Raw genomic sequence first — 21,968 nt, 5'->3', positions numbered from 1 at the left:
TGTAAAATATTTAGTATATTTTGAATAAATAAAAAGATCTTATTCTATTCTATCTAAAAGTTTGAAGGTATTTTAAAAAAAAAAAAATTTCAATTTTTAGCGGTCGGGAATTAGACTTTCTTATATTCTATATTGTTTTTTTAATTAAATATAAAAATCAAAAAAGTAATTTTCTATTTTTTTTGAAAACTCAAATAGACATTTGTTCTTTTTTTTTGTTGAGTACACTTTTTCTCCTCTCTTCTCGCGAACCAAATGAGTTTTAAGTCTTAAACAAGATTTGGACTTAGATCTACGTATTAGCCCAATATGGCTTGGGCCTCCTATTGCATTGAATTTTCAAACAATTTATACTATTATGATGGTCATAGTGTAAATAAAAATGGTTCAATTTACATAATTATGTAGCAGCAAATCTTACTAACTTAATTAGTTTGATTTTATTATTTTAAGAGTTTTGCTATTTTTTATCATAAATAAATAATAATGCAGAAAGACTCATCAGAATGAGCTTTGCAAGTATAACCGGGTGCAACTTGGCCTAATTTTTCATCATCCACAGACTTTGTATCTCTTCACTGCTCTTTGCCTTACCCTTTTATTTTAATTTTGGTGGAACCTGCTCTTTGTCAATTAGCACTATGCACACTAAATAATTATCATTCAACCTTAATTTCGCTCAAGGAGGCCAAATTTCTCGTGTCTTCATCATTTTTGCCAGAGTTTTCTAATTTCTACAATCTCGACATACCATTGAAAAGGCCGATTTTATCAATAGATTGCAGAAACTTTCTGTGGACAGAACGATGGCATGATGTTCTGGTTTGAACTTGTGGGAACCTTCCGCCATTCTAGAACTCAGGACAAGTTTAAATTGGTCAGAGAGAAAGTGCATCGTTCTCTCTGATGAGATGATACGTAGTACTTACAATTTTACATGTCCCATGCATGCAAGGCACGTAACAAGCAGGAAGCTAGATTTACATCAGCATAGATACATATTTCAGAAAGGTCCAATAGCTAGCATAGGTCAAGTTGCTAGGATAATCATGATCATGATATACATTATGTGATCAGGAGCTCATCGCTAGATGCTGTCCGAGATTCATTGGTGGGTTGAGGCAGAAGGGTTAAAGGACCCATGGTGCTAGGAATGGGAGTAAAAGATTTTTGGTCAGACCAGGCCATGATGTGAAGATGAACTTCCTCCATCTGCTCAATGGCAGCTGCAAGCCTCTTCTTGATATCGGCGTGGTCGCAGCAGCGGATGAGCCCCTTGGTCGAGACCTCTGATGGAATTAGGCTTCTTCCTTCCAGCCGACAGATTAAAACAAGTTGCCCGGCGTCGCTCGCTTCCTTATAGAGCTTCAGAAGGCCGGCACGGTCGGCTGCGAGCCCTTTCGACACCGCATTGATGCAGAAGAAACCCTATCCATAGCAACATAAATATTAGTTCTTGCATGAATTTTGTAGTTGCAGTGATTGTTTGATTTTCATAGCATCATAGTACCTCCTCGGTCCGTTTAATATCCATTCCAAAACGGGTTTCGCCCATCTTGAGCTCCAAGACCACTGGCACCTCTGCAGCACCTGGCAGGAACCAAAACCGGATTCCTTGCACCATCTCAATATTTGGTTTTGAGCTTTGTTGCTTGTACCAGCTCCTCTCTCTCCAGTAACTCTGACCACTGGTGCCTTCAGCAGACGATGCAGTCTTGTCCTTAATTATCGCAAATTAATGGAATAGCATGCACATGGAAAAGTAAATCAGACTCAATTATTCAACACCAACCAATTGTTCATGAATTGCGTACATAATCCTATTGACTTCATTCTACGTGATCAAAGTATATATTTATGTGGATTCTGGTGGGAAAAAGACCACTGGAAGGGTATAAGAGAGGATTATATACGTACTGAGACAGCGATTTGCTCGGTTTGAATGTTGACGAAGATGAGTGGGGCACCGGAGGAGACGGCGGCAGAGAACCAGGCCATGGACCTCGTCGTGACGGCCTCGACGCTGTGCTCGTCGGGAAAGGGCTTGAATAGGATGGAACTGATGACCGTCGAGTGCCGGTCGGGCAAATTGGTGCCCACCTTCTTCTTCCAATCATATTTGATCCCCTTCTTCATGTCGAAAGCAACGAAATCTACACTGACAACCCTTCTGCTCGTTTCTGCATGCAACGAGCACATACTTAAGAGATGGCTTTAGATATCCACGTCGTGCTACTACGGGCTCGTTTGGTTCGCAGGAAAAAGAGAGGGAAAAGTGTGGTCAACGGGAAAGTAATGAAATGCCTCTTGTTTGGTTGGAGTTTTCAAAAGAAAGAGATGGGAAAGTTGTATTCTCATGGGAATATGATTCTCACATTTCATGGAAAAGTCTTTCCCATGAGAAACATGGAAAAGTTACTTTCCCATGAGGTGGGAATTACTCCATTTTTTATTTTTTCCCAAAAAGACCCTTCAGCATTAAAGAAGTATTAAAGAGGCATTAAAGACCTAATTTTTATTAAGGGCATAATAGAAATTATACATAACTTTTCTAGGAAAGTGGATGGTCAACCAAACATAAGCACTTTGGAAATTTGTCACTTTCCCATGGTTAACCAAACATATGCCAAAAATACTTTTCTAGGTATCCTCTTCCTAGGAATATGATTCTTCATATTCCTAGGAGGAAAAATACTTCCCGCGAACCAAACGAGTCCTACTGGTGCATGGATATCTGTTTCTATATAGTATAAGAAAGTGAAACGTGTATAGAAACGTCTTGTTAAAATTCTAATGCGCGTGCTAACTTCGATGTTCATATATATTGCCATGTCTCTCTTATGATCAAATCCATTAGAGTTTGGTTTTCTTCACCCTGCAGCTCGGCGCAGCGGTCGAGGGTGAGGTCGGCGAGCTTGGCGACGTGGCGGTCGTCCCGGGCGGCGCAAAGGGTGAATCGGCGGTGGAGCGTCGAGCCGCGGTCTGGTGCAACGCGGGCACGGAGGAGGAACACTTCATTCCCCCGCCGGACCTTCACCCAGACCGACCCAGACTGGCGGCCGAGCCGGCCGAGCAGTGAGCTGAGCTCGGACCGGCCCTTGGCCGACGTGAAGGTGGCGCTGTCCTCGTCAGCGTCGGCAACCACTGCGGCGACGCCCTCGATGATGTCGCCGGGGAGGAGCATGGACTTGTCCCACTCCTCCTCTGGCATTCCCTCTTTCACCCGCTTCACGCCCACCACCGTCGCCGCGCCGCCCATCTCCGACGTCCAACCAAGCCCCAGGGGATTGACGGTTCTCCCAGAGAGAGAGAGAGAGAGAGAGAGACAAAGTGAGGCCTTGGGCCCTTCGCTTTGGATTTTGATCTCTCTCCATATATATATAGCAGAGGAAGAGGATTCGATGATAGCAAGGAAGGGGTTCTTGTTTATTGTCGAGCTTTGTTCTTGTTCTTGGTGATCTTCGATGATAGCAGAACTTTTCTGGTTTCTTGTTAAGGCCATAGGATGGATCCCCAGCCGTGTTTCCTAGTGGAGAGGATGCATTTGAGAGTTACTGTGTCAAACTCAGACTTGGCCCACTCGGTGCACCCCCAGCTACTCGGCTTCCCTGATCCACACTCTTTTTGTATATAAGAAAAATAACATACTAAATTAGAAGTTGATGCATACAACTCATATGAGAAGAACGGCTAGATACATGAATTTTAAACGAATTGAATGCATTTAAAAGAGAAGTCTATATATATTAAAGTGTGCTAGGATTGTGAGCTTGCTGAATGATATAGTCAATTGGATATCCATCCACCAACTTGCTTTTAAGGTGAATGCATTCAAACGAAGGGCAGACAAATGCCGAATCATATATTGTCGAATCATATATTGTATACATGAATTTTAAAGGAATTGAATGCATTTAAAAGAGAAGTCTATATTTATTAAAGTGTGCTTGGATTGTGAGCTTGCTGAATGATATAGTCAATTGGATATCCATCCACCAACTTGCTTTTAAGGTGAATGCATTCAAACAAAGGGCAGACAAACACCGAATCATATATTGTCGAATCATATATTGTCGAGTTGTTTTTGTAGTGCTACGATCATGCGTGCAATTCAGGTGAGTTGGGTCGAGTCGAGGGTGAACCCTAACTGATCCAATTTTTGGATCTCACAATATGACTTGCTCTTGCACTGGAACCTAATTGTATTTTAAACTAAGCTCGGATTGGGCCAGGTTGGTTAGAGTCAGTCTAGGTTGTGCCATATCAATCAAGTTAGATCTAGTTGAGTAAGAATTTGAGAGAAGAATTTGGAACATATTTGTTGGATTAGTATTAGCTAAGTCGAGGCGCAACCATTCATCAATTTTAACATTAGACTGGGACAAAATTTAGTTTTATGAAAACAAATATAAATTATTTGTTTATCGATATATCATATTTTGTTAGATTAAGTTAGGTTAGGATAGGGTGAGGGTTGAGTTTGGATTGGGATAAAGATTAATCCTAAACTAACTGTATTTGAGGTTAGGTTGAGACTTTGCATCTAATACTAATCCAAAATTTTAAGAGCACAAGGAGGCTCCACTTAATGAGCTGGTTAAGCAGGCGAATTTGGGTTTAGCCCAACCTAGTTAAACCTGTAGAGATGATAATGTGGCTTTTAATCTTTGTACGAACTAAATTAGTTAGTTCTTGGGTCTACCCAGTGCAAATCTACATGGTCCAGGTACCAAGATAAAATATCTAAATAAAAAATAAATATGCTCAATCTTGAGGAATGCAGTACTTCACTTGTATGTATAACTATATGCATTGATCATCATAATCAATTTGGCAATCTGCAGTGCTTTAGAGAGTGGGAGTGGTCTAAGCTAACAAGAGAGTTTTACACATATGTGATATGCACGTCAAGACTAGCTCAAAGTTGGCATAAGAAACTTATAATATAGGATACCATATGCAATGATTTTTGGCAAATTCATCTTTAATATATTTTATACATGACTACCGATTTCTCCAAACTTTTATTTATTTAATTTCTGGGTGGAGTTTACTTCTCCAATGTTTACATGGGTAAACCGTTAATCTATACTTTGTTGTTATACTAGTCCTACTATTAGTCCTCCTTAAGATTGACTAAGAGTTATTAAAGTTAGAAAAGGACTAAAAAAACCATTGGAGTTGGCTGAGACGCAAGGAAATCGAGGACTTTGCCTGTTTGCATTGTACTTAAACATGAAGGCTTTGTATCCATGTGGCGAAGAAGTATTTACTAATTTGCATTGTTCCTCAAGCAGAACTATGGGAAGGTCGGTCAACACTAGGAAGTAATTCAGTCATTTGAATATTTTTTTGGAGAGTGATTCTAAAATAGTGATTGCATGGATTAATGATCTGTCGGCCAATAATTGGACAGATAACTTACTCTCGTAGGATGTCAATCATATCAACAACTTTACGATAGCCTTTCTTGCTATCCATATTTACAAGGAAGATAACCAGCCTACCGATTGGCTCTCTAGTTTGAGGTCTCCAATACAAATACAATTTTTTATAATAGTTAGCTATTATCGGATCTCTTCTATCTGTTAATGCTAATACTCGTTATTGAAAAAAAAAAACAAAGACAAAGGACTTTTCTTCTCCAACACTCCCACCCTCCTCCATGTTGAAAAAATTATTGTCTAAAAATTACTATATCATTATTTTATAATAATGTTATAAACAAATAATTTACTAAAAAATATTCAAAAGATTGAAAAAAACTTATGTAGCTAAAAGTTGAAGAGAGGAATAAGTTGAAAAGTGAAAAAAAATCTCTGTTAGTAAAAAAAAAAATTCTCGAACGATAGAATACCAGTGAGACCGAAGAGACGCGATGGTTGATACATAATGCTTCGAAAACACCATATTCTTTCGAAGAGTTACAACTCTTCTAAAAAAAGCATCTCACAAAATAGTGTTTTAAAATATTTAAAATAACTAAAGATTAGAAGATAAAAAAAATATTTTTTTTCAATTAAAACTCCAACATTGAAGTGGCCCTACAATACTAACGCTAGTAAAAGAGTAAATTATAAATAATTGGTTTATGCATGATTAAGTAAATCCTAGGAACCTGTATGCATGCAACTAGATCAACTTGCAGGGATTAACATGCAAGTGTAATGATTAGAAAGATTGATATATAAATATGAAAAATTATAAAGACTAAACACAATATCCTATATACAACAAATACATTCTTTATTTAGTTCTCACTTTTCAGCAATCCCATGAAGGAGAAGGAACTAGCTCAAAATTGATGGTCATCGCCATCTCATAAAATTCCCCAACAAACAAAATAGTGCATCGAGGTCCCTGATCATGTGTCCGTGAGGTGCTAGATGCATATATACTTGTAAGATAAAATCACAACCATCGATGGAAACATGTCTTCCATTTGGTACCAAAATAATCCTATGGATGATCAAATTGGGACGTTCCGGGGCGTCTTTTTTTTTTTGCTAAAGGATAAAGGGTAGGGGGGAGGAAGGGACAAGCCCACCCCCGCGTAGCAGCCCCCACTGAGCCCCCGCCCCGCCAGGAGAATGTTCGATGCGGGCAGAAATGGCCGTGTGTTGGGCACTCCGACCGGTTTTCCTCATACTCTCCCCACCCGTAGGTCCGGCTCAGCTACTCTTCTGAGCTCTGGCTCGAGTCCCACGTGTGAGTACGTCACACCGGGCACCACCGTTCCCGGGCGTCTTCGGCATCCTACTTGGAGAAGGACCCCACTTCAATAGATAAAAATAATAAAAAAATAAATATCGTGGCAGCCGAAGTCCGAACCTTTCTCTCCATTGGCCTCGGGTTTTGAAAGCGAACCCGATTTCAAAACCCTCGCTCTTTCCTCCAAAGCCTTTCCCCCTCTCCCCGCCCCCACCGCCGCTTCCCACTCCCTTCTCCTCTCTTCCGCGCCCAATCCTTTCCGCCTCTTCTCGTACGCTCTTCCGTCCCTCGTCGCCGGTCTGCGATTTCTCTCCGACCGTCCTCCCCGTCCCCAACTCGTCCGATCTCGAGGGAGATGGTCTTGGCTTCGAAGCTCGACGGTGGGACGCAGACAATCTCGTTCCGCGTCCGGAAGACCATACAATCCATCAAGGAGATCGTCGGAAACCATTCCGACGCCGACATCTACGCCGTGCTCAGAGAGACCGGCATGGATCCGAACGAGACCGCGCAGAAATTGCTCAACCAAGGTCAGTTGGTGCCGATTAGGGTTTTGGGAGGGGTGCATTTGGGATCGCCTTGATGCTCTCTTTCTTATCTCGTGTGGAGTGGACTTCAGAGTGTAGCGATTAGGGTTTGACTTGGGTGGTCTTTCAAGTTACTTGCTTGGACTTAGTTTGGTGATGCTCGAAGTGGTAAAGTTGTTATTTTCAAGGTCTTGGAAGTTGTCTGAACTTTAAATTGAAGCGCTGCCGTTAGAAATCGTTAGAAAGCACTCTCTTTCTGGGTTCGGGATGCATTGGAAATTAATTAATGCTTGCTCACAATGTGTTGTTTCTGTCCCTTCTTTGATTTAAGATCCATGTGAACGATAATGGCAAGAGATTAGTAGCGTTAGTTTGCCTTATCCTTAACTACTTTTTTTCAATGTGGAACTACGTTGACGAATCCTTAGTTGGTCTTAACGTAGTTGGATAGTTGTTTTTAAGATTTTTTTTATTTTTATAAATGCTTTCGCAACTAAAAGAATTAGTTAGCTAATATATATATATCAAAAAAGAAATGTAAAAAGGTGCGTGCATTTGAGCGTGCATGTCACGTGCAATCCTCCACTCATGCATTTATTCGTGTGTCCTTCATGCATGCATTTGTTTCTGCGTAGATGAAACGTTGCTCGAGTTTAGTACACGCAATGCCTGCCTCAACCTGGAGTTATTATTTTTTAATAAAAAATATGATACGGGACTGAATAGCGGATTTTGTGCGAAGAGTAATGGTCCAGAGGCAGCATTGCACGCAGAGAAGCTTGGTCGTAAATTTTTGATACCTAAAAGTCAACCTAGGATGTACGTTCTGAATTAAGGATTGGTGAGAATAGTAACATGGGGCGTCTGATCATATAAAAGGAGGACAAAGGGGAGATGGAAGATATCATGTAAGGCCAAATATGTGCCTTATTATGATCTATTTGAGAAATATTTGAATGTAAGAGGAGATGAGAGGGACATTGACAGTATGCTACTTACCTAAGATGAGGGGAGAGGGAAACTAGTGATAATGGTGCATAAAATATGAGGATAATGAGACTTTTGGAAGCTGCTGGGATTAGGAAAATGTGGAAAGGATCTTTGTCAGAAGAATTTGAACAGGGATTATTATTGGGATAGGTTTTTGACGCATTTTGTTCGAGGCATATGTACCAGTGGCTCTGAATTCTGGAAGGAGGGATGGTTTGACATAAGATGCAACAGCGCTAGTTCTAAGGGCCATCTGAGATACAAATATTGTCGTAGATACATTGATTTGATTTTGTTTCTCAATCTTGTGGAAGGGCTATAAGTTGTTCATGGGATTTTTGCTGGGCAGTGAAAAGGGAATGTCAAAAATTGTTGTGTTTGATGCCCTGGAAAAAAAAACCAAGAAAACATCGTGTCATTTTCTTATGGATGTGAAGTGGCTTGTTGTTTAAGTTTAGGTCGAGCTTATCTTTAAATTCTTAAAGATTAATTGGGGTCCAGTTCTTGGTGTGCGGATATTGAGGGAGCCCTATGTCTGGGTGTAAGATACTGAAACACATTTCATTGTTTAGCTGCTCCCCTTTTGCAATATACTATGGCATTTCCGCCTTTGTTTTTTTTTTAAAAAATGTTCTGGCATGAATTAAATGTCTTTCAATAAAAGAAGACCCTTACAGCTCTCTTTGCAGTATGGTGAGGTGACGCTGACGGCTGACACTTCTTCACATTTTAATATTCTAATATTCTTATTATCTCATAATTCATCTATTTAGAACTTTGGTCACATTGACAGGAGCATTATTCATAGTTTCTTTTTGACTATTTAGTTGGTTTCATGGACAAATACCAGTAGATGTAATAACTTATTTTCTTGCCAATGATTTTAAGCATTGATGAAATTTCCTACACAAATGCCTTTTTGTGAGTTCACATTTATATTTGAATGTACATGCTTTGCACACAACAACCTTTATACAATTTTATGCATGTTTTTTTATTTGACCTTGCAGATACATTTCACGAGGTCAAAAGGAAAAGGGACAGAAAGAAAGAGGTATGTTTTTTTTTTTAATATTCCTGTTATTTTTCTATTAATTTTCTTTCCTACTTGAGAAGGTTCTTACCAGGGTTAGCAGCCTTATCGCCCCTCTTATGGAATTGCTAAAGAAAAAGGTGGAGTACAAATGGTTTTCTTTTTTTATGTTAGTTATCAAAACTGCGAAAGCCGAAGTTGGAACTATTAAAATTTTTGAAATTGGAACTCATTATGCCCGATTAATGCAGAGACCAAAACCGGGATCATGAGCAAGAGGTGAAAGGTAGCTCATGGAATTAAAGAGGGTGAATTGTTGCAAATAGAAATGAAGCTAATTTTAGCGACCTGTATATTTAGTTTTGAAGAAAGTAATAATTAATTATATTCATGCAGTTGTTTCTCTCTTTTAACTGGAACAGCAAAATTGCAAATTTGAGACAGGTGAGTTAATGGGTGCTAGGAATTGCAGTGGTAAAAAGAAAAAAAAATATAGGACAGAGTCATGGGTAAGCATGTGAAAAAGGATAATCATGGAAACAAGAGTGCTTGGTGGTGATGTAGGACATGTAGGGGGTGACTTTATATGATACTGAAAGATGTGCAATGTAAAAGTGAGATAAATATGTAACACCTTATTTAATGCTCCATAAAGATGAGTTTAAACTAGTTACAAAGAGAACAAATTAAGCTGAGATTATAGGAATTTAAATGAGTTTATTTTTATTTTTTTATTTGATTTTACTTTTTATTTATATTAATAATATTTCTATTAATATTTGATATTCAAAAATATTATTAAAATTTCAATAATTTAATGGCGATATTTACTGTCGTTTCTTGCTTTGGCTAATGTTGGACTTGGTAAATGAAATGGTTTCTTGCTCTAGCTATGGAACACACATTGAATGCTGAGATTACACATTGAACTTCTGGTAGTAAATTCATCATAAAAAATATGTTAAGAATTAAAAAATCAGCATATTTATGTTCAAACAGATGCTCAATGCTAGCTGAAGCTTATTATGTTTGTTTTGTAAGTTTCATATGTTAAATTGTGCTTGACATGTTATTGATATGTGGCCTCAGAGTACAGGTTACAGGGCTTCTGTTGATACAAGAATTCGAACAGTCCATAAGATACAACGGGAAAAATCTCAAGCATCATGGGGTCAAAATGCTAAAAGAGGGGGTTATCCTCGAAGTCCTGTACCTGGTAATACAAATCCTGTTTATGTGATAATTAGTTGCCAATGAGAGAGTTGGTATCACTGCTATATCATTTACAGACGTCTATTTGATGTATAAGATATGTCTAGTGCAGGACCCAACCGAGAATTCCGCATTGTGAGGGACAATAGAATGAATCAGAGGGGGAGTGAGGATGTGAAACCTGAATCACTTCATAATTCATCTTCTAGCAATGAGCACATGATATCGAATGTTTCAGGGAAGGGGTATAGTTCTTTTATTTGCAATCTGTAAATAAATATTTCTTTGCAAGAAAAACCTTTAATTTGTTTTATTTTTGAGCACTGTTGTTTAAATTAATCCAAGTTAAATTGCTGTATTTTTTTAGTATCTTTCTGTCCTGTTAGAAGAGCACCTCTACTTGAAATCTTTCTTAAACCACGAGCCTTTTGTTTGTTTTGCTGCACAGAATGGCAGACCTCTGTGTTGCTGTTTTATTTTTGGGGTGATGTATCTTCATAATGTCAAAATTCTGTCTCCAAAATTGACTCTAAATATATCCTGAATTTACTATGAGTTGAACTCTCTTACCTCAAGAAATTCTTCTAGCAAGTCTTAAATCTTTAAAATATTATATGTAATAAACAGGATATTCACTAGATGGTAAGCCTTGGTGCAATGGTCTGGTTGCTCTATTGTGACCTGACGGTCATAGGTTCAAAATATGGAAACAACCTCTCCACATGTAGGGGTAAGGTAGCATACATCTGACCCTTTCTGAACCCTACAATGGCGTGAGCCTCGTGCATTAGGCCACCCTATTGGTAAACGGGGTATGCACTTTGGAAATTTTATTTAAGAATGCAATTCATTTCGGTATATTGATGTTATGAAATTGGAAGTTTTATATTATATTGCATTGGGATATTTTTTTAGGCCATTACCCAGTTATGATCCCGACAATCTAGGATTGTGGGAGGGGTGAATTGGGGATACTTATAACATTTTTTTTCTTGGCACAAAGTGGCTGCCCTATGACTCAAACCTACGCCATTGTACTTGTCAGCCTAAGCCTTTACCATTACACCAAGCAATGGCCCCTTGGATTGGAATACAAATAATTTATACACATGCAAATTGTCTATTCTTGTTTTTTTGATCTTCTTTTCCTCTGCGGTTGTCTTTTCATCAAATGGAACCATTGAACATCTATCTCTTCATGTCATTCTTTGACATGATTCCTAAACAACCAACCATGTTCAAACTATACTCCTACAGAAGCACAATTCTTTACACAAATTGCTCATATATCTTTTAGCAATGTTGTCATGTTGTTTGATGCTCATATTTACATTTTCCTTTAGGGTTCGTTTGGTTGCAAAGAAATCCATGGAAAAGGAAAAAAGGAAAAACTAAAGAAGTTTCAAATGGACGGAAAACTAGATTTTCCAAAAAAATGAATTTTCCAAGCAGTTTTATTGCATCCAAAACATTCCCTTAGCTAACTTTTCTTTGATGGACAGTGTTGAGTAGGAAAAATGCATGATTGTTGCTCCATGTTATTTTATGTTGATTGTTCTCTTGGTTTTGGTAGATATCCATTTCTATGTTTTTTTTGGTCATGAGTCTCTTGTCTGTGTTACTATGAAAAATGCTGGTTCCGTATTGAACCTTAAATATCTTCAGAAAACTCCTTGATTTTGATTAATGTTCATATCATTCAAATCCTTCTTTTTTCTTGAAATCAAGTGATTGATGAACATTGGAAGACTTTTTGTTTGATTATATATCGTGCATTTGACTTTTCTGCATTTCCTGCTTGTTTGATCCATTTCTACTATGTTGTCATTTTAAGATCATGCTGTCTTGTAGTGTTTGTACTGTGCAATATTATATGCTCCTCATTATCTCATAGATAATGTCGGCCTTAGAACTAACAGCTTCTTGGTTATGATGCGCCCAGCAGTAGCATATCTGTTTTCTTTTTCCCGCTCTTGTTGCTTAAGCAGATGGCATGCTTATCTACTATCTAGTTAATTTGCAAGATTCAATATCATGAGCCATTGTTTGCTCTGCAGTGCAACAACTTTATACTGCTGGTAATGTTAGCATATCTTATGCTGGATCGTGGCTGTAGATATGTTTGATGTGTTGTATAATTGCTTATCCATTACTTTTTCTCTGTAGCTCTCCTGGAATTTTAACTGACCAAAAGCAATTAGCTGTCAGAAATTCAGAGGAACAAACGGTAATTCAAGGTTTGAATGGTCGGTGTGATTCTGGACCAGGTCATGCCAAAGACGTGAAATCAACTAGCAATCATAGTACTGCCTCAAATTTGACTACAGTAGGGCAAAGAAGGGTTGAAAATGATTCTCAAGTGCTCTCTCCAACGTTGGCATCAACTAACTCTGTCATTGGAATGTCCTTTTCATCCTCTGACCCAGTTCATGTTCCATCTCCTGATTCCAGATCAGCTGGAACAGTAGGGGCAATTCGACGTGAAGTTGGAGTAGTTGGTGTTCGGAGACAGTCGTCTGATCGTCCAGCAATAAAATCTTCATTTTCAAGTAGTTCAGCTTCAGTTGCATTATTGAAGGATAATGCTTCATCAACAGCAATTTCTGGAAGCTCTGTTACCACATCAAAGAGCAACCAATTTACTCAGTCCTCTTCATTGGAGCCTATTATGCCTAGCATGTCTATTAGCAGATCAATTTCATCTGGCCAGTCTATTGGAAAATTACATCATCTGCCTGCGGGCCATCAGAAAGGTAAAAGCAAATCTTGTCATACTACATTATCTTTAGATAGCTGGGGAAATGAAAATATATTATACATTTAAATATTATTTATTCATTTGATAGTTGGTTGGATTATTTTGTCACTAGTGCTGAAACGGGTTGGATTATATCCGACTGTATCCATTTCCATATCTGATTCGGGTCGGATTCAGATGCTGTTTTTTTTTGTCCGATCTGATTCGGATACGGATCCGAATAGTCGGTTTAAAATTCTCCCAGATATGGATGCACCTGATTTTTCTGGATTCGGATTTGGATCCGGATATCCGTATAACAAGAGTGCGTGAAAAGAAGTTGTTTAAGTTAAACTTAAATCAGAAAACCAATTAAGTGATTAACCAGACCTAAACTAAAAGAATCTAGATATCGGATGACCATCACTTAAGACAATAAACCAAATACGGAATACCTGATTGGAATAAAATCTTTCAAATCACCCCGCACAGCTGAAAGGCTTAAACCTCTTGTTCGTCTATTTCGTCCCTTTTTCCTCTTCGTCGTCTTCAAGCAACTAGGGTTTTGAAAATTCTGTCTACTTTCTAGTTTCCACCTGGCGATTGCAAACCGACGACAGCTGTGTGACGCCTTAGAGGCTTCATAGATCCTGTCTACTTCAATGATGAGCAACCTTGAGCCGTATATCATTTATGAAATTGTTAGTTTTTGTTATTGAGAAATGCTTGTTAAAATTTTATTTTTTCAAATTAAATCTTCTGTTATATTTATATCTTTGTTGCTAGTTTTTATCATTGAATTTTGCTCAAATTTGATTAATATCCGAAAAAGTATTCAATTTATATCTGTATTCGGATAAAAAAATATGGATATGTTTAATATTCGATACGCATCCGTTTATAACAAATATGGATATGCTTAATATCCGATTCGTATCCGTATCCATTTAGAACAAATATGGATATTAATTTTGATATTCATTGAAAAATATAGATACAAATATGGTTATATCAATATCCAATCCATATTCGATCCGTTTTCAGCCCTACTAGTTATCTTTGTACAACTATTGTTTTAAGTTTTGGCAAATGAAAATTATTTTTTGTGTTTTTCATTTCTTCGTCATGCATGTTTTTGTCGTTTACAAGTGTTGCACTTGTTATGCGTTTGTTGCATTTATTTGATCACCTTATTATTATCAAATTAATTAAATATTTAATTCCTGGCTGGTGCAGCTGCGTTTTGTGCCTGATATCTATCATTTTGTTGGTTTCTTTGGTTCCTAGGCTTTACCAATGGTTGCATGCACACTTGCTCTCTCTCTCTCTCACACACTCTCACTCTCTCACGTGCATGCGCATGCGCATGCACGCATACACACACACACCAAAAAAATAGTTTTTGCTGCATGCTTTTGGAAGGAGAGCTTTCTTCATGTTGACATAACAAAGTAGTCCTGGGCTGAGGACTGTGCATTCGGGAAGAGTGGAAGAAGTGGCCATTGGAGGGTCATGATGCAATCTCCACTTACCATTCAATTAGACACAAGGAAGGGCATGCCCTCTTCTCAACTTATGGATGACATGAAGTGGTGTTTGATTTTCTCTGGTGCAGAAAAAGAAGTAGAAGAGAAGACAAGAGAAAATAGGAGAAGAAAGGGGGGGGGGGAGAGAGAGAGAGAGAGAGAGAGAGAGAGAGAGGATAAGGGGGCAGAAAAGAAAAGAAATGAAAGGAAAAGAAGAAACAAGAGCTGGCCAATTGAGAAAAAGAGCTGGCTAGCCTTTATCCAATAGCCGCCTTCCTCCTTATTAACCAATTTTTCCCCAAGTGTCTTTTTTTTCTTATTGTGTCTATCTGCTTGTTTATGTTTTCATTGTGTTTCACTATATTAATCTTGAGACCATCTAAGGCTTTCAAAAAGGAATGCAAGGTTCTTCTTTCTATAATCCTGGAATTCTTCTGTATCCCACTTTTCCCCTTGTTTTCTCTTATGGTTGTTTTTTCTCTGATCCAGAGCTTGAGGAATTACTTCATAAGCAACTTAACATTCGCAAGTGCAGAAATTTCTGCAAGTTGAATAGAAATTTGAGATGCTCTGGGACCTTGTAGATTCAAATCCCAAAATCTGTTCCAGGGTCATGTTGTGGTCGTGATCAAGATGACTCTGCATGAGATAAGAACGTCTGATGCATCTTAGACATTTTTAAGACACATGGCATGTAGATTATACTTCAGGAACAGTTAATATAATAGTCGTGTATGGAATTTGGTTATATATGGGACCATTAATCCTATGAAAACATGGAAGGGCAAACAAATGTATGGTTTGACTAACATGTGAAAGCATTGAGTGGGTCTTCTAGGCAACTATTACTTTTTTCTAGCATGGTCATTAAGTTACATGTGAAAGTTTTAGGTATTGCTCGTGATTTGGTCTTTATGGTTTGAGGAATGGTCTTTCTGGATTTGGGATGTGATGTTTGTTAGTAGATATGTTACCCTTCATGATGAATGGGAGATGGGGCGATTGTTAGTAGAATTAATGAATGTGACTAAGCTATGCCTTTAGATTATAGTAATGGCCAGTGCTACACATAAATATACATTACAAAAACAGATTCAATTTTTTATTGACTAGTTAGGGCTGGAGCTGGTCTAGTGGAGGAGAATTACTCTTCATCTTCTGTACAACCATTGCTACTGGTTTGGGGAGAGTGTATTTCGAGGAGGGGCTAATCCCCACCTTCTACCACCACCCCACCCCATGGTGATCAAAGCAAGTGCCAAGCAACTTGGAATGGAACTACCATCCTTTTACCGAAGGGACAAGCCTGCACATCTTAGAGTTGAACCACCATCCTCTTACCCAAGGGCAAGCCTACACAACTTATAATCGAACCGTTGTCCTCTTCTGCAAGGGGGCAAGAGGTAAAACCATCCAAGAAAGCACTCAGTGGTAAGTTTTTCTTCTTCTTCTTTTTCCTAGGAGGGTCAAATCCCCACCTGCTACCTCCACCCAACCCATGATGATTGAAGCAAGTGCTAACACAACTTGGAACCAAACCACCGTCCTCCTATCCAAGGGCAAGAGGTAGTACTGTCCAAGCAAGTGCTACTGCTCGGTGTTAACTTTTCTATTTTGTTTTTTTTAATAATTTTTGTTGATGCGATTTAGTACCCATATTACTGATGGAATCCTTGTAAGGTTTGAAATTGGTTTCTCATTCTTGTAGACTAGGAGGGGCTAATCCCCATCTTCTACCCCTCCACACCTCACGGTGATTGAACCAAGCGCCGAGAGAGTTGGAATCGAACCACCATCCTCTTATCCAAGGGTGAGAGGAAATACCATCCGAGCAAGTGCTCGATGGTAACTTTTTCTGTTTATTTTATATATATATATATATATATTGTGGTGTCCCTTGTTGCAGTTTAGAACCCATATTACTGATGGCATCCCTGTATGGTTGAAGTTTGTTTTCTCGTCATTATAGCCAACCATGATGCTTCATTTTGATTGAAGCACTATCATTTATGTTTAATTCTTATAGTTATAGCCCTTTGATTTATTTAATACTTAAGTACCTCTGTTAGTATTTAATGCTTATTAGCAATTAAAAGAGTTTAACCACTAGATAATTTCCAAAAAGTAAAGCAAACAAATATTTTGGTGGAAGTTGCTGATGCATGCAAGAAAATGTGTAGTGAATCTTTGGTGCACAGTCATGATGTGTTGCTGTAAGATTTTGTTTATATATAAATTGGACTGTGAATAAATTGGACATTGTACTTGTTTTTGGTCATGATGTTTACTGTTAAACAAGAATATCTGGTCATGCAGCAACACAACCCAGCATGGAGTGGAAGCCAAAACCAAGCCCAAAGCTTGGTACTGTCAGCCCTGGTGTTAATGAAACAACTCCTCCTCCATCTTGTGCTAATATTTCTTCAGGCTCAAACCAGGAAGAATTAGCTGGCTTGTCTGAGAAGCTTTCACAAGTTGACTTTTTTGGAGATGAACATGTGATCATACCTGAACATCTTCGAGTCCCAGAGACTGAATGGACACAGCTGATCTTTGGCAGTTTTGGAGCTGGATTTGATTCTACAAAGGGCCTTCCATCTGCTTTACAGGCACAAGGAAATGCAGAAGAGTTGAGTGATGGACCTTCTGCAAGGTTATTTTCCAGTCCACATTTGTTTCTCCTATGTTATTTATCTCTTTTATATGATTCAATATTTGTGTATCTTTCTAACATTTCTATCAATAATTTACGGCCAAAATAAATCTATTGATTATTAGAATACTTAGATTTTTAATTTGATGATCCATTTATGAATCATCATGAGGTGATATGCAGAACTGCTTTATTTGTATCTTATTTCCTCTGCTAAATCCTTTAAAATAAAGTGAGGATTTTGACTGCATATATTAATATTTTGGCTTTGGTTGTTTTTATGTTCCTTAAAAACTTAAAAGCTGTATGCTTACACTTAAGCTTTGATGTTTGTAGTTTATCCGCAGCAGTTCCAGCAGGTTCCAGTGAGGATGCATCTGCGGCTAAGACAGATCCAGTGGACTCTCAGTTAGGAACTTCTCGATCTCATTCTCCAGCAACAGCAGGAGAAGAGAAATTGGTGCCTGGAAAGAAGGATATTTTAAACCCTCAAAATATTGACAGTTATGCTGATATTGGATTGGTTCAAAGCAATAGTCCTTCCTACAGTGCATCCGAACCACAACTACAAAATAATCCAAGCTTGCCAAGTTTCACTGTAAGTTTAACAATCTTTGTTTCAAATCAATCGAAAACTCTAGTTTTCATTTGTTTTTGCACTTGCAATTCGTCAGAAATTAATTTTGGACTTCTGCTGCTAATTAAGATATAGAGGCAGTTACATCGATTGGAAGAAAACGCTTCTTTTAGTTGACATAATCAAAGCATATATGCCTTTTATACTTGCTTCTGTGGAGTGGGGCTATATTGCCTCTGTTGAATTCTGTAAATGAGTAATCATATTCTCTTTCCACAATTTGTTTGAAGCAGGCATATGACCCCCAAACTAGGTATGATCTGCCATTTTTCAGAACAGCAATTGAGGATACTGAACAGGGGCAGGATATAGCATCAGCTACTGAGGTGACTGAACTCACTGCCCAATCTCTTTTTATGATCCCTTTGTTGTTGCTGTGGACAAAATCATTTTCCTTATTCAGTCCACTTGTTTATTGATCATCATCATCATCAAGAGAGATGTTTTCTGTTCTTAAAGTTTATCATCATCATCCTCATTCAAGAGAGATGTTTTCTGTTCTTAAAGTTTGTGTACTATTATCTCGGCTATCCACTTCCGTTGCATAATTACATCCTCACATAAATTTTGTTATGATTCTCTATTTAATCATAGAAAAGTGCCTTTAACGCATGGTAACCTTGTTTTAGCTTAAATTTGTGCAGCTAGAATCCCTTATTCTATGGCTGTCACATGTAATCCAATAATTGTGCTATGTTGTTCTTTTAGTTTCTCCATGCATTATATCTAAATGATGTCTTTGGTTTGGAGTGAGAAATTAGCATTGCACTTAAGATACTGGTGATGACGTACCAGTTCCTTCTGATTCATACAATTTTTTCTCCCGCTACCAACAGCGCTGTAGGAGTATTATGATTCGACTGTTTTGTGCATTTTCTGAAGCAGGTCCACAGCTCGCACCCAACAAACAGCACCCAGATGTCCATGGTGACCACGGTGCAACAACAGCAGCCGATCCAACAGCAGCAACAGCAGGTTGCGCAACTGTATCCACAGGTCCACATATCACACTTCCCTAATTTTATGCCATACCGTCATGTCTTCTCTCCAGTGTATGTGCCCCCAATGGCGATGCCAAACTATTCTAGCAATGCTGCATACCCTCACCCTCCAAATGGCAGCAACTATCTGGTGATGCCAGGTGGAAACTCCCACATAACTGCCAGTGGCATGAAGTATGCAACATCACAGTACAAGCCAGTTCCCGCTGGAAGTCCTAATGCGTATGGAAGTTATACCAATCCATCTGGCTTCACCATGAGTGCCCCTGGCACTGTTGGGAGCACCAGTGGTCTTGATGAAGCATCCAGGATTAAATACAAAGACAACAGTTCATATGTCCCAAACCCACAGGTACAACCTCGATGTCATTTGTTCTAGAATCGGTTCTGTTTGCAATTAAAAATAGTGGTATGTAAGCATCATGATTGGTGCCTATAAGATGGTATCTTTATCAAGGGATGGGATACGGGAAGTAAAGGTGTGGTTTAAGTATCACATCTCTAAGGCAAGCATCTCCAATTCGGGCCTATCACTTGTCCTGGTTAAAACAAGCATGAAAAGAACAAGAAGAGAAAGCAATAATAGAAGGAACAATTAGCATCGTTATTTAATTATCGACACTAGTTGTTACATTGTGAATTGGAATCTGTCATTCAGAAACCGTGAATCTGCTGTGAGCTTTTGTTGTGTTCTGGATATCGAATATTGGGAATAATTTTTATGTAAGACTGAAAGTTTTGATGTTAGCTGCATCGGTGCTTTGGTAATTTGGAGAATACTGACTTTTCTTGGTTATCGACAGGCCGAGACTTCTGATATTTGGATCCAGACCCCTAGGGACCTTCCAAATTTGCAATCAGCCCCATTCTATAATTTATCTGGACAAGCAGCGGCACCCCATGCAGCTTACTTGCCAACCCACGCCGGCCATGCTTCTTTCAATGCAGCAGCACAGACTTCTCATGTGCAGTACCCAGGCATGTATCATTCCCCACAGCCGGCTTCCATGGCCTCCATTGCGAGCCCTCATCCCCTGGTTCACCAGCAAATGCAACCGGGTTTGGGTGGGAATGTAGGGGTTGGCGTGGCGGCGCCAGGAGCTCAGGTGGGAACTTATCAGCAACCCCAACTCGGTCACCTTGGTTGGACGGCCAACTTTTGAAATAACTCAGTCCAATCTCCGCCTTGTGATCATTTGGATTTAACCTTTATATGTAGGCAGATAATTAAGCTCGAGTTGTAGTGCAAGTAGTCACTGTTCTTTTTGTTAATGTATGGCAAGTTATAGCGTCCCTGTTTCTTTCTCGTTTCTCTTGGCCTCTTTTCTTTTTTCACAGATGCTAAGCTCTGTCATTTTATGTGCCGGTTACTTACTGCTGCTTCCACTATGAAGATTTGAAGCATACTCGCCAGTGTAAAATTTCTGAGGCGAAAGAAACTTCTGATTGCGTCCATTTGGATGTCTTCAGTACGCAATGATAAGAGAAGTGTTCCAATTTGATGGGTTGGGGGTTTTCAGGGCCCCATGCCAGCGAGGCCAGGCAGCACTGCGAAATTTTCCTCTGTTTGGGATAGCTCGTCTTCAGGGTCATGGTTCGGTTAGTCTCCTCTCTCGCAACCAAGAATTGTAGTGAAAGGGCCTTTCAGGTGTACGATAATGGTACCTGAATAATGCTCGAGGAGATAACAAAAATATAAAAATAAATTTACATGACAGAATAATAAATAGTCTTTTTAAAAATAAAATAAAAAAATAAATTCTGCGTGAATTTATTTAGTAATTAATAATTATTTTGGTTCCAATATATTACTAATAAAATATCAGCATTTGTGAAGAAAATAAATTATTTGACGGAACAATTGAATGTTTGTAGTAAGATAAATATATATTTTTTATATAGATATATCTAATCTTTTTGATCGCCATGATCTCAGCTGACATGTCAAATGAGGATTTTATTTTGGTTTCCCAATTACTTCAATTAGGGTGACACTCATTCCATGGAGAAAGAAATAGAGGTGAAGAATATTTTATTTTAGTAAATTTCACTCTCAAATGAGGATTGGCATGTTAAATATAGGAAGAAATATACGGAAGTCTCTAAATGGCTTTTTAAACAAACTTTAAAAGGTTTCTTAAAATATTTTTTCAATTTTTTTCTCCATATTCATGGAGAAAAATTAGATTTCTAAAAGAATTTTCATAATTAACTTTGACACAGCTTCCTGGCTCTCTAGAATAACTCTGATTTCGATTTTTTTCTTCCAATGCATGTGGACTCTAAATAACCAACAAATTTTCCTAAAATAATTAAAATTAATGATTTTTATGTACGTGGATGGAAATATTTCTGAAAAAAATCTTTCTCTTTACATGCTTAAAGAAAATTTTCATGAAAGGAAAATTTTATTAATTAATGGCTTCTCAAAATAACTCTGAAAACTAATTTTTTCCTCTGTCTATGTGCCCTCTAGACAACCAATATTTTTTCCAAAAATAATTAAGAAATGAAGGATAATATTCTTGAAAGGAAATTTTTCTTAATTAACTTTGACATAGCTTCATAAAATAATAAATGGCTTTCTAAAGAACTCTAAATTCACCTTTTTTAAAAAATAATCAGGAGGAGTCCCACTCAAATTTAAAATTCATTTCAAATTTTAACATATTTACATAACTTTAATATATCTAGTTAACAGTTATTTTTTAAAAATTTTATAGATATTTTAGATGATTTTCCTATAATTGTTTTAATTTTTTCTGAAATTCAGAAAGGGGTAAAGTCTTCTCTCTTAATATGTTTTGAGATTGCTCGCGATGGACTGCTTGGGTCCGTGATCCTGCACCGGATATCTTTTGGAATATTATTACCACTTTAACCTTTATTATAAACAATACATAAAGAATATTATCTGATTATTATATCACTTACAGAACTG

At 38.1% G+C, this 21,968-nt stretch overlaps 2 protein-coding genes across 6 annotated transcripts; one reads left to right on the top strand and one right to left on the bottom strand.

Moving 5' to 3' along the window:
* Nucleotides 1–1,065: 1,065 nt before the first annotated feature.
* On the bottom strand, nt 1,066–3,259 carry LOC103713657. The gene is made up of 4 exons (XM_008800664.2): nt 2,875–3,259; nt 1,918–2,180; nt 1,511–1,720; nt 1,066–1,428 (listed from the first exon to the last, which is right to left on the bottom strand). Exons 1-4 carry the CDS (start codon nt 3,257–3,259, stop codon nt 1,066–1,068), a joined length of 1,221 nt encoding a protein of 406 aa, XP_008798886.2.
* A 3,592-nt stretch (nt 3,260–6,851) lies between these two features.
* On the top strand, nt 6,852–20,337 carry LOC103712805. 5 transcript variants are annotated; one of them, XM_039127135.1, is made up of 11 exons: nt 6,852–7,241; nt 9,239–9,282; nt 10,351–10,477; nt 10,586–10,718; nt 12,640–12,846; nt 12,925–13,226; nt 17,053–17,389; nt 17,726–17,987; nt 18,260–18,352; nt 18,912–19,379; nt 19,831–20,255. In XM_039127135.1, exons 1-11 carry the CDS (start codon nt 7,067–7,069, stop codon nt 20,188–20,190), a joined length of 2,508 nt encoding a protein of 835 aa, XP_038983063.1. In that variant the 5' UTR covers nt 6,852–7,066; the 3' UTR covers nt 20,191–20,255. The 5 variants fall into 5 exon arrangements, with proteins under 5 accessions (XP_038983063.1, XP_008797669.2, XP_026662883.2 ...); XM_008799447.4 differs by having other exon boundaries at nt 12,640–13,226; nt 19,831–20,337; XM_026807082.2 differs by having other exon boundaries at nt 7,163–7,241; nt 10,358–10,477; nt 10,581–10,718; nt 12,640–13,226.
* Nucleotides 20,338–21,968: the final 1,631 nt, after the last annotated feature.

This window comes from Phoenix dactylifera, chromosome 6 (genome assembly GCF_009389715.1).
Source record: "Phoenix dactylifera cultivar Barhee BC4 chromosome 6, palm_55x_up_171113_PBpolish2nd_filt_p, whole genome shotgun sequence".
Lineage (NCBI taxonomy): Eukaryota > Viridiplantae > Streptophyta > Magnoliopsida > Arecales > Arecaceae > Phoenix > Phoenix dactylifera.
The sequence above is the reverse complement of the archived record's forward strand: the minus strand, read 5'-3'. Positions and strand labels throughout refer to the sequence as shown.